General features: G+C 36.6%; 1 protein-coding gene across 2 annotated transcripts in view; it reads right to left on the reverse strand.

Moving 5' to 3' along the window:
* Positions 1–3,116: 3,116 nt before the first annotated feature.
* RBM25 (RNA binding motif protein 25) overlaps positions 3,117–13,203 on the reverse strand; it is a 34,365-nt gene continuing 24,278 nt past the window's right edge. For both annotated transcript variants that reach the window (XM_076344737.1, XM_076344736.1), the window contains 9 exons: positions 12,695–12,917; positions 12,302–12,391; positions 10,543–10,616; positions 9,674–9,824; positions 8,990–9,314; positions 7,683–7,957; positions 7,140–7,238; positions 5,786–5,833; positions 3,117–4,680 (listed from right to left, as the gene is read on the reverse strand). In XM_076344737.1, coding sequence (XP_076200852.1) covers positions 4,588–4,680; positions 5,786–5,833; positions 7,140–7,238; positions 7,683–7,957; positions 8,990–9,314; positions 9,674–9,824; positions 10,543–10,616; positions 12,302–12,391; positions 12,695–12,917 — 1,378 coding nt within the window. In that variant the 3' untranslated portion in view covers positions 3,117–4,587. The remainder of the gene's footprint in view (positions 4,681–5,785; positions 5,834–7,139; positions 7,239–7,682; positions 7,958–8,989; positions 9,315–9,673; positions 9,825–10,542; positions 10,617–12,301; positions 12,392–12,694; positions 12,918–13,203) is intronic.

The raw sequence follows: 13,203 nt of genomic DNA on the forward strand, positions 1-13,203 counted from the left end.
GGAGCCGGGCGAGGGGCTCCGGGGGAGCTGCCAGGCCCCCAGCCGTCCTCGGGCCACCGGAGCAAACCTCCACAGCGGCGGCTGAGGGTCCCCTCGGCTCAGGGAGGTACGTCCGGCCAGCACAGGCACCCACCGACACGCAGGAGGCACGAAGGAGCGTTTCTGGAAGAACAAGCTGAAAGCTTGCCATTAAGCAAAAGCATGACATCGAGACAAGTGGATGGTAACTGAAGACAGGTCACGGACTATGAGCAGGCTGGCTGGATATGAGGGAGCGAGCACTCTTTGAAACTTCAGCCAAGAGTAGTCTTGCAAGGGAAATCTAGCTTGTCCTGTCTAACCTGGTAAGAGCAAATACACTCAAATACAAGCAAAGAGAGAAAATACACTTGGTTGTTTTGAATTCAAGTCATACATAAGCTAGTAACCCTGTTTTAAAATGGTCCCACAAAAAAGCATTAGGAAAATAACTTGAAGGGATCTTTGCGCTTCAAAATAAAAACCATATTAAAACTTTAGTAAAGTCAATGAGGCATCTTTACAAGAAGCCTCTAGTAGAGCTGTGACTCATTTGTGGAAGAAAGGAAGGCAATTTCAAACTTGAAGCTTGCCTTGCTATCCATGATATTTGAAGAGTAATTAATCCACAATTCCTTTTTAAAAATGCATAACCTAATAGGGTTACTAACGTATAGGAAATGCTACGATACATGTAATCATTCTAAATAAAAAAAAAGTAAAATCTCTGAGGGACCATGTAATTCTGCATGTTTAAAAACAGATGTTGTATTTCACTATTCGACTATACTACAGGAACATCTGTGGGAAAATGAAGTGGCACAGAAGTATTGCACATAGAAGTTAGGTTTTACATAAGCATTTTGACACAAATACCAAGTTTCAATAGGTCGTATGCATATGAAGTACATTTAAAAGAAGCCGTTTTTAGACCGAAAGCGATGCCTAACCATTAACCAAATACAACCATTTGTTATTTTAAGAGGAAAAAAAACCCCCAAAAACCCAAACATGGACATACAGCTGTACCAGACTATTCTCTATTTATATTATTGATATCAGTTTGACCTATGATGAAATGTCTGTTAACAATACCTTACACTGCATGACTGTTCTAATCTGTAAGTCTGCATGTATGACATCCTATGTTCCTACATAGGAAAATGTATAGAATATGAAAAAGTGTGACCCTCGTAATATAAAAGCCAACAGCTTCCAGTTTTAAGTGTATCCACTTTCTAAAATACTACTCCTGCAAGCAGCTATCAGCCAACTCCATTCAGTAAAAGCACGAAAGGTCGAACGCTTCCCTCTCAGTAATAGGAAAGCATTAGTGGTAAGAAACAGGAATTCAGTAAGAAACTAAACTTACTGTTTGGGGCCTTCCCCCCACCCACATTTAGAGCCACAATCATCTAGCTAGATGGTTATTTTTAGTGCAGGCTCCTGTTTGGAAAGGAGGAAGGAAACGCCCCAAATTAGACCAAATCAGTATGTGAACAGGTTAAATAGTCTAAGAACAAAAAAGTCTCTATCAAATTAACAGTAATATAAAAATATATAATTCTTGGTTATGGATCTTACTTGTTCATGGTTTCAGAATGATTATCAGGGGACTAAGGGCATGTGTTAGGTTAAGGTGTAAAGTCTCATTCCACAGTAAAGTCCAGATCAACAACTAGTATATCCAGTTCTGTTGTATAAATATTGATATTTTTTCCCTCTATGCACTATGTGTAACTTTTGAAGTACCTTCCCATCACAGAATGGATCATACTACGGCATGCTGCACTGAACACCCAGTGGCAACATACATACTTTGCTAATGGATCTCATTCTCAGTATACTCTTAATCTCTGCATTCACTAACATAACACACAATGTGCATTAAATCGTGTATTCAGACAGTAAAGTGTTGTAATGTTGGCAAAAAAGGCTTTTTCTACCCCAAATTTTCCAAGCTTATCTTGAAATAATTCTGTTACTGCGTGTTGAAAGAAAAACGGTTAACAAAGGAAAGTTACTTTCTATACTAAGAACCTCTCAGCAGTATGTAATTTGTGTTCTACCCCCCAGCATCACAGACACAAAATATATTATCACTGAGAAGTAATAACACTAGTTTGAGTAAGAGGTAAACACTAGAAGTGACTTTATAAAGCAACGTTTTGCATCCTGAAAGAGGAAAATTTGTTGAAGTACTTGCATAAGCCAAGCCAGAAATGCTACAGTGAACATTCCTTCCTCCTTCCACTACTGAAGAAAACCTCAACTTCCACAAAATTATTTTTTTTAATATGTCACAACTGCTTCTAAATACTTATTTACCTGGATATTTAACACTCCAGCTTAAATTTTAGATGTCTTCCTCACCCAGACACCTTCAGTCTCCTAAGGAAGAGTACAAGCTTATGTCCAATACATAAATAATATAGTAGATGAATACACACCTTTAGTTTAGGGCAGAAGAAAATAAGCTGAAGTTTCACAACTTGAGCTTTCACTGAAAAATCTCAACAAGGACATTAGGCAATCTGTCACACAGTGGCATTACAACGCATTTGTCATATTTGGCTTGTTTAACTACTACTAATGACAGAGAATGCCATACTAGCAGGACAAAAAGCACTCACGAAGTTCACTCTCCCTCTTCTCTGTATTTACTACAAACAGAGCAAGTTTTGAATTTATTTAGAATTTGGAGAATTTTTGGTAAATGCTGATGCAAAACTGTACGGGGAGAATGGAGAAGTAATTTCGTGGGGTAACATCAAGTTGCAGAAAAAAAAAGAGGAAGGTTGCAGCATATAAGTATGTAAAACAAAACATTCTCACGCAACTGAAGCACAACATAAAAGTAAAATCTGAGCATTACATTTCAAGTTAAAAAAGAACATTGTGGTGTGTAGTATTACAGGGATGAGAAAGAACATACTGGGATCACATCTGCATTTGCAGGCTCTAGTCACCTGACATAAAGCAGGAGGTAGTTTTAAAAAAACCCCCACCCCTAATTTGTGAACACGTGTTGATTCGGAAAGCAGTGTTAAATATAATTGCATGCTGCACAAGACTCCAAAAGAATGTCAGCCCTTAAATCAAATATATACATTTTTAATATCTGAAATATTTACATGGTGGAACCTTTACACGATCCCGTTTGTTAAGAACAGTGTTTTCAAGTGTCCTCTCCAGATACAAAGAACTAGTAACTCAAGGTCATAGTTATGTTTTCTGAACAGGTCAACCTGTATCCTTCAGTTAAATACAATATAGAGATACTGGAACACCTTTACTTAATTTGTTTGCTATTAAGAATTGTGTTTAAAAATTAAAAATGTTTGAGACAGTTTGCTCCCTGGAACACAGTCCTCCTGCAATCAAAACAGCTCATAGCACATTATCGATTTGTCTTCTTACCCAGGTATGAGATAAAAAATGCAGTTTACAGTACATCTCATCATTTATACCATATCAGCCTATTTATAAAAACCCATACAAACAAGGCAGGAAAAGATCACCCTCTTTTTGTGGACAACAGACTGCTTACAGTAGAAAACAAAAGTCGGGTCTAGTTTAATAGTATGGATAAAAACAAGACTTCAGCTTTGAAACTTATGGTTTAGTTTTTGTCAACTGCTATGGTCAGTTACATCCAAACAGGTATTTTTTTTCTAAATACTAAAAAAATGTTTTCTAAAATAATTTCTTTTAAAAAAAATCCATCTGATTATTTTGGAGACAGAAGGGATAACAGGGAAGGGCTAAAATGAAATTGAGCAGAAGATATCCTAGGTTTAAAAAAAAAAAACAAACCCAAAACCATTAAATAGCACTTACTGAATTGAGGTCCTGCTCTTGTTTTAACCGAGCAAAGAATAAAAAACTTCCTGCAATTTGCACTTTCTAAGGAAAGAAGCAGAGCATCTGCAGGAGATTAAGTTCCCAGCTTCATTAGTAATTCTAAATGGCCAAAGTACAAAGACTACTGCTGGTTCACATCAGAATGAAAAGTCTGAGGGAACTCCTTTTCCAGAGTCAGATGAGGGGACCAAATGAACACACAAAGCTGTTCTGTGAAAGCAGCTCAAGCCACTTATTTTTAAATTGTATTCTGATCATTCCTTAAATAAAAAGAGGGAGAATATGCAAAAAAAAAAAAGAGCACTGATAAATTTGCAGTAAAATCATTTGTCTTCATCTGTAACTGATATAGTTCCACATTAAGTGCAAATGTTTTGCAAAAAAAAGGGGCTTTTTTTTTTCTTAGTATTTACAAGAATCAGAGTAACGTAACAAAATTACCAGAGAGCGTGTACAGTAGCTGCAGCTTGTAAAACATACCGGTAATTGTACCTTGTGAATTATAAAGAGAACCAATGCAGGACTCAGGTAACTAACTGAGAAGGGTAATGGGGGCCTCAGAGCAGAGGACAAAAAAATTCACATTTTCTACATAAAAAAATACAGATCTCAAGTCTCTGAGAACAGAGAAAATTCAAAGTCTTTGAATGATGGAAAGAAAAAAGCCCAAAATTGAAACGGAACCCTAGAAGCAAGGAGAGTGCTTTATTTCACTAGACCAATCTTCTTCGCTTCTGTCTCGTATATCAACAACCTCCACATTTTGACTATGAAAACTTCAGCTTCTTCGTCTAGTACCTGCAGGAAATACACATTTTACAGATTATTTTTTAGGTTAGGCATTCCAGTTACAAAGACTAATTCTAGACACATCAGAACTACAAAGTGGAGGTAGTGTCATCCAAGTTAAGCCTTTGAGCAAGGCACTGGATAAAACTTCAGTGAATTTGTCTGTCCTGCATTTATCACCTGACTTGACTAGGCTCTAATTATATACTTGTATAATGCAGCTGTTGAGCACTAAGAGATAAAAGTACCAGTATCCTAGTCTCCAAAAGTGGCTTGGGAAGAGGCAGACAAATGGCAGGCTTGGGAAGAATGTGAGAACAGGACATACACGTGATATTTTCCCTTAATTCTCTCCTAGTCTCTGCTCATTTTCATCTTGGAACTTCCTTGGATATTTATTAAGTAATCCCTTGATGGATTTCTCCTCCTTGAACTTATTGTCCAGGCTTTTCTTGAATCCATGCAAACTTCTAGCATGCACAACATCCCTCAGGAAGTTCCCCAGGTCACCTACTAGTCACACCAAGGAACAACCTACTAACTTCCGCTATAAATCTGGCTCCTACCAACTTTGCCTTTAAGTTTCCTTATTGGAAGAGAGTGAACAATGAGTTTTTATTCACCTTTCAGTGTATGAAAACATGGTGAAACAGTAGCATTATTTTGTGAAGTTTCTCTCTTCCAACACCAGGCAAAAAAGAGCTTTTACTCTTCTAGAGAAAAATCACCTTTCGCTCATTAATTAGGAACAGACCTACTAAACCACTAATTATAAAAGTCTAGTTACAAGAATGAGAAGGAATAAAAGTTTATATTTCTGATCCAATTCTGTTATTGTTCATTCTTACCTCTACTGTTAGGGACAGAATCTTTGTTCCACATTTCTGAATACTGAGAAATTCTGAACAGGGATCGGTACTTTCTACCTAGATGCTGTAACTGTAAAATCATGCCTGTGCTAGCATGATCTGTTTAATCAAAACAGCTTTCATACCTAATGCATGTTTTCTATGAACGCCAAATATTTCTGTTACGGACTCCTACTATTTCACACAATTGAACACTAGCTTCAGTATAATGTAGAAGGTATATCAGTTACACAGTTTCTGCTTACCATGGCGACATCATCCAGTATGCTCTGTGGTGAGCTGTGAGCCATAACCTGAAAGAAATAAATGTTTTTAGACTGAAAAATCGGAGTAAACCATATAAACATCTTTGGACAAAAAACAGATACATCTCAAGGCCTTATTTTGAATGCTTTGCACATGCAAAAAGTATTTCCAGTTAATTAGTTTCCAGTATTAGCCAGGGCAAAAATTAGTATTAAACTACATCAGATTCCATCATAGTGAGTGCTAGTTTATGTCTAGTTACTGAGGAACAAGTTCCAGGAAGCTCCAGAGATTCAACAGGTCCTGTATTTGCTGGCTATTCTTGCATCTCCAATTAAGCTCTCCTAATTTGAGGAATAAGATCGCCTTCCTTCAACAATTCCTAATGGAAGACAAAGGCAAAATCCTCCCTGTATCACTCTTCATAACTGAGTCTTCCATCTGCCTGTTAAGTATTTCAAATTATTTTTTTCAGAACCAAATAAGTTGTCTTTCAATATTAGAAAATGGCTTTTTTTTTTAATATAAAATTTAAGCTTGGCAAATATTCAACTTCTGCTTTTCACTTTCTACTAACCACCTGTGCCACAAAACTATCATTTGCTTTGCCTCTCATACAGTAGCCCTAAAGATAAACCGAGACGAGCCATTATGAACGTGAGTACCATGAAAGCTGAAAAACATTTTTGAAATTCTCTATTGATGAAAAGCCATAGAGTTGTCATGACAGATTTAAAAAGGCAAGTTATTAGAATTTAGTTTGTAATTTGATGGAAGAAGCTATGCACGAGTTTAGTTTAAACAAGTCATGCAACAGCCAACAGGTATAGCAGAATGACTTCTAATGCTAACTCTAAAACCTTAGTATTTGCTTACTACTAAAGCAAACAAAAGCATCTAAAAAGCTTTTTAAGAAGTTAAACTAGTTAATCCAAAAATGTATGTAAAATCAAGCTACTGGCTTTTTCCCCTGAATTCACACAAATCCTATTTTTAAGTTAAAAATGTTAATGGCCAATGAGATACTAACTCTGAAATCTAATGATAAAACTATCAGTTAAAACAGCTGCTCTTGTCAACTGCTTGTTTTTCAATCCAGTTCCATATGTTTATCTAATAGATAACAGAGAGCATCTAGCATATACATATTGTGCATAAGCATTAAAGGAGGTAACTTGTAAAACAGTAGGGTACATATTGATTCCAAGTACACCAACTGTCTCTGTTGACCAGTATCATAGATTACAGAGAAGCTATGAACAGACTGCCTTCAAATACAGATACTGCAGTCATTGCTGCAGCTTAAATAGGGAGCAAAACCCAGACTTCACAAAGGAAGTGGAAGATATTAACCTTAGAACAAACGAAGTCAACTAGCGTGGCTTCTTCTTCACCAATATATTCTATTATTTTCTTGTTGATCCACGGTCTAATTCGACGTTCCATTAGTGTCTGGGGAAAAAAAAAAGCACACCATAATTTCCATAAACTTTACCGTCTTGAAACCATACTGCCAGATAGGCAGCTAGAAGACCCAAACAACTATTTAGCAAAGGATACATTTTGCTATGAGATAACCCTTAGCTATTTGGCATCTGCAAGTATTTCTGACAGCCATTCAAACATGTTTTTACAGGACCTTTTTTCGCCCCCTTCCATAAAACTGCTAGACAATTTGTAGCAACAATTCAGGAGACCAAACAAAAATAAGCAGGCATACTTCAGAATAAGTATTATATATGGACAAGAAATACAGTACTCAAGTTTGATTCATTTGATGATGATGCTCCAATACACTGGGGTCCCAGGAACATTGTTTTTCTATTAAATTCCAAGGTTTGTTTGGAAAAAAAAAAAAAACGCTTTTTTGTGAATGGTTAAAAGAAATCAACTTACTGAATCCACAATTGACCAGTCAAGAGGATAAGCAAAGAGCTCTGGTTTTGCTGTGGGAATCTTCTCAATGAGACTCTTAATATGTTTGCGTTTTTCTTCTGTATTGACACTGCCTTTGATATTGCTTTTATCTTCTTCTCCATAATCCAGGGGGACAAGTTTCCTTTTCCGGGGCACATCATCACTGTCTTCGTCATCAAATTTATTGAAAACGCTATCCACAGCAAGCTTCTTCCTTTTTACAGCATTGGGCTGATTAGGACTATTGCAGGCACCTACCACCCAAAAGACAGAATAACGTATTCATAAACTGCAACTGAAGCTAGTTTGCTCTTCACAAATTTCTTGAGGAATATCAGTTTATATGTTATATAAATGTCTGTGAATGCCTAACCATCAACGTGTTAATCTCTCAAACTCTGTTATAAAAATGGCAAAGGAGGTAAAAATCTCAAACTGAGTTTGTTTGAGATTTTTGAAAAATAGGGTCTTTCTCTGCCGTGAAACCAATTTGCACCCTCACTGAGGGAGGACTATAGCATGAGTTCAAACCTTAGCAGAGGCAGAGCACAGAAGTGAAAGGCTGCAATGAATCTAGCTGTAGGAAAAGCGTTAATCAGTTAGCCTAATACCATACAGTCTCTCTTCATTCAAGATCTAACAGAGTGTGAGCTCAAACTGCAGCCCCAGTATAATTTAATTGAAGTAATAAATAATAAATGCAGAAACCTTCTGGAATACAAATATCCTTAGTTCTGCTGCTCAGAATAAAATTTTTTTAAAACACACCAGGAAATTGCTAGAATACTAAGGAACTCTACACTCATGTTCCATTTGCAATTGTCATCAATTCATTGTGCTACTCTAAGAGGAGGAAAAAATAATCTAATCTTCAATTTTCTTCTTTTAAAAGGGTCTTTGTCAATAAACATAAGTAGTATCTAGAGCTTCAAATCTAACATACACTTACATCAATGAAAAGTAGCAATGAGTTTTAAAAGAGATATTTAGAGATCTATTAAGGTGAAAAAGCATGTGGAAATAACTAATCCCAGCTCAGAGCATTCCTAAAAAAAATTAAGCCTTGAGGATGCCAAAACTTCGCTCCCTTTTTCCCCTGATATTGGAAGAAGAGAGATCTATAAAAGGTATCTTCTGAATAGGAGAAATCAAGCACAGCATCTGGATAACAACAACTTGATGTATGTCAAAACATACAATATATTTGGAAAACTGTGTGGCTACTCAGCTTGGCATTTTTTTCATTCTGATCCCATATGGAACATTAAAATAAAACGTAAACTTGCCCAATTTGAGGCTAAGTCCTATTTTGGGCCGATGCTCCTCCGGCTGCTGTTGATCAGGTGAATTTTCATGAGGGATAATAATGCCACAGGGAGATTCATCACCAGGTGTGTTAGGGGTTGCATTTCCACTAGCAGAAGAAACAGATGGGGCAGAACTGATGGGTCGTAAAGTTGGTTTAAGGCAGGGCTTTTGTTCAGGCTCCTCTTCCTCCTCCTCCGGCTCTTCTCTTTTTTCCTCTTTTTCTGCCTTTTCTTCTTCTTCCTCCTCAGACTCTGGCTCTTGTTTTATTTGTGGCTGCCTACGCCGCTCAGCCTCCTGCTCCATCTACAATGAAACAGACAATTAGCAAAAAAGCAGCCTTCTCAAAAACAGCACTGTTTTAAAAGAATCTAAAGATCCTCTGTTTCCTAAAGAAGTCTGTTAGTCAAGAACAAATACATGCAACTACTGCCATTATAATCAGAAATACTGGTTAATCCAAATTTGTTTGTTTTCGAACTCCATCCAAACATAGATCTGGAAAGTTATTTTTTGTTTCCAGTGTTCTTACTGCTTATCTGAACTTCTTTTTAAGAAAAAGTGAACAGAGCAAATATTAACTATCAGATCTCTTACACAATTTTGCTCAATACCACCAGAATACCAAGGGCTCTTTTTTTCCTGTCAGACCAACAGCTACTTACCCGCTGGAGTTCTGCATCAGGATCTGGGTGTCCTTCCGCCAGAAGGCGCTGCCTAATTTCTTCTAATTCTTCCTTTTCCCTTTTCCTATCCCGTTCATCTGCTTCCATCTCTTTCTCCCTGTCTCGTAGCCTCTTCTGAAGAGCACTACCCCTACAAAAGATATGAATTTTGAACATTCCAATGAGAACCTTGTACCATAATACAAGAAATACCTGATACAGATGTATCTTCGACTAAATGAATATAAGATTCTTAAGAGCATCTGGTGCCCTCTATTTTTGTAACAGAGGAATGTAAGATACCAGTTCCCTTCGTTACTATACAGAATTTACCCCAATCACATTAAACAGATGTGGAGAATGTGACTACCAATCTTCTTAGAAAAAGAATCAAATTATTTTAGAGGTTTATACTTGACAAGAACCAGTTCTGCTAAATTAGTTTGATGCAAATTTTAGATAGTCCCATGCTGAAGGATCTTCCCCATCCTTTACAGAGTTAACGAGCTTGTTCTTCGTACAATTTACAGCTTCCTTGTAGTGAATTCTTTTTAGAGGCATGCTTGATCCCTTCTCTCTGCCCCTACCACCTTATTTTGGCATTACACTAACCTCTGCTCTGCCTCACCCACAAGTTAAGTGATAGGAAGGAGCAGCTATTCCCAAGCATTAACAAGCAGCAGTAAGGAGTTTCCCTTTTCCCTCTGGCACTTATCAAGTGACACTGAAATAGTTTAGATAATTATGACCCTTACGTCGCCACATAATTACTCAAATATAAACTCCATAAACCTCTGCCAACAAACCCCACAATTGTGTTAAAATGAACAATGAAGATTTTATTGTTAGGAATCAATACAAAGACATACCTGTAGTATTTTGGATCATCTCTGTCATCATCATAATCTTCTAAGAATTCTTTTAACCGTTTGGCTTCTTTTGCCTGCAAGAAATTGAAACATAAGTAATGTTATAAAATGATTTCTTTTCAAGAGTTTAAAATTTAGTAATATTATTAGTAAGTTAATTTGATATCTACTATGCTTCAAACTAAAGAATACAGCTTTCCAGACAGAAAATGGAAAGGTTTTGGAATTGCATCCTCTTCCAGGGATCTGTCAACTTGCTATCATATGTTCAATAGTAGACAGTACATCCTTTAGGTCCACTGGGATCATGTCTCTGATTTGCAGACTACTGTTCTGTTATTAGCATTTTAAAGGGTTTTTAAATATACATACACCCCTTTTTTTTTTTTTTTTTTTACATCACAAAAGAGGATGATCAAAGTTCCTGTTCTTCGAATCCGTAAGTCTGGTATTGGATATTTTAACATGGCAGCTGAAGTTTATTTTATCAGTACTGTTTTGTTTCAAGAGCTGTGCTTTTTAAAAAAAACTTAGTTATGCAGAAAATAGAAAACAGAAACATATCTAATGGATAATTCTAGGATAAGCACTCTCCTGCTGTGTTACTAATCCAAACCACGTGGCACTGTATTAATGAACAGGCCTAAAACTGAAAGGGGCGAGGGGGATAGAGAGGAGATATTCCCCCCCCCGATAAAATGAAGAAAAACAGAAAAAAACCAAAACAGTTCTTTAAGGAGAATATAAATTAGGACATTCTAACCTGTATCTAAGCAATATCTTTAAGCCAACAGTAAGATATTTCTATGCTAATGACTTTGAGAAACAATTACAATTATGGTTGTAAATTCAGCACAAAATTTAACACTGCTCTCTACAACTGCCATCCATAGCCAGCATCCAGGAGGATCATGAACAGAAAATATCCTTGAGTCATTCTCCAACTTTTTTTTTACCCCTCTCACGCATTTAAGGGGAAAAATTAGATTCCACATAAAACAATGTATTTTCTAAATTTTTTTTTTTTTGTCTTTCCTGTGTGTCTCTGCATATTTTGCTTTGAAGCAATTCCCAATCCATTTCCTGCTTAGAACCCTCTCATATCTTCTCTCCTTCTCTGGGAGAATTATGAAGTAAAGTAACTCCACCATAATTTAAAATAACTTCTTTATGCTTCAGCACAAAACTATGAGATTACAGAATTATCTCTCTTCCAAAGGTGCCTTTTTGGACAAAACTTCCAAGCATTACATTGATAACTGTGATAATTTCACAACTAATGAACTAAAGACAGAAATCTACAAAGTGCTTAAATATATTATAGAATATTGTATCATATCATATTATAGAAGGTTCAGGCACGTGAGCAGGTTGGAAGTAAAAAGACTGGTCTAGTTCCACCTTCATGACATAGAACATATAGCAGGTTTTGCTACAAATCTGACACAAATACAGGTTACAGATGTAACAGTGCATGATGATCAAACCACAGTATTTTGCAGCTGCCTACTTCTCATCCTTTTGCCTTCACAAGACCAAGCCACTAGGCTTTGTTTTCCAGACTCTCAATAGTACTCCCACTTATTAGACATCTTCTGTTTCAAGTCTATTAACTCTTTTTCTTTTTGTATAAAAACATCCATGGTGCTTATACAAAATGAACTCTATCACTATCCATAAAGATAGCAGTAGAATGTTTTATTCTAATGGGACACAAAGAACAAGGGGAAAAAATTACAAGTAAAACTATAAGCCTTACCATTTCCCTTCTTCTTTCTTCTTCCCTTTCAGCCTCTTTTTCATATTCTCGACTTTTCTTCCGTTCTCTGATTTCCCAGTTTTTAAGACGCTACAACAGAAGAAGAAACACACACTCCAATCTCAAGAACATTAAGAACAGTGGTACTACTTTGAAGTTAGTTAGCATTAAAATTAAGCAAATTATTTATTTATAATTTAGAACCCTGGAATAAGAAGTCCAAAGTTGTTCTGACAGTGACTAACATATTCTGCCCAATTCACGTAGTCAAAGGATTAAAAATGTATTTAACTAAAAGGAGAGGGAGAAAAAATGACGTATTTTATAGTAGAAGACATTATAACCCCTCAGAAACAATTTTTTCCTTAAGAAGCCTTAAAAATCCCAACCTACCTCTTGATATGCAGCTTCTTTTTCCCGCAGTTTCCTCTCTAGTTTTCGGCGTTCGTAGGCATCTTCTTCATCTTCTTCTCGGTCTCTCTTCTTATCCTTCTCCCGTTCTCGTTCTCGTTCCCGTTCTCTTTCCCGTTCCCGTTCCCGTTCTCTTTCTCGTTCCCGTTCTCGTTCTCTTTCCCGTTCCCGTTCTCGTTCTCTTTCCCTGTCTCTGCTTTTTTCTCTGAAGGAAGGAAAAAGTCCAAAGTTAAGTACAGAGCCATCCTCTCCACTCAATGAAATGATTTAACTTCAAATGCATGATGCACTATTTACAGCATCTTGCAAGTTATTCTTCTTCTGCAATTGTACAAGATGATTAGCTGATACAAGCAATGGGCATAAATCAATACTCCTAATATATTCAAAAACCCATTTACCTAAAAGTAGTTGTTTGAGCACTAACCATTAAATAGTGATATTTACCGAAACTAAGCGTGAGCACATGGCAATTCTTATCAGACTGTATT

This window comes from Aptenodytes patagonicus, chromosome 7, assembly GCF_965638725.1.
Source record: "Aptenodytes patagonicus chromosome 7, bAptPat1.pri.cur, whole genome shotgun sequence".
Taxonomy (NCBI): Eukaryota; Metazoa; Chordata; class Aves; order Sphenisciformes; family Spheniscidae; genus Aptenodytes; species Aptenodytes patagonicus.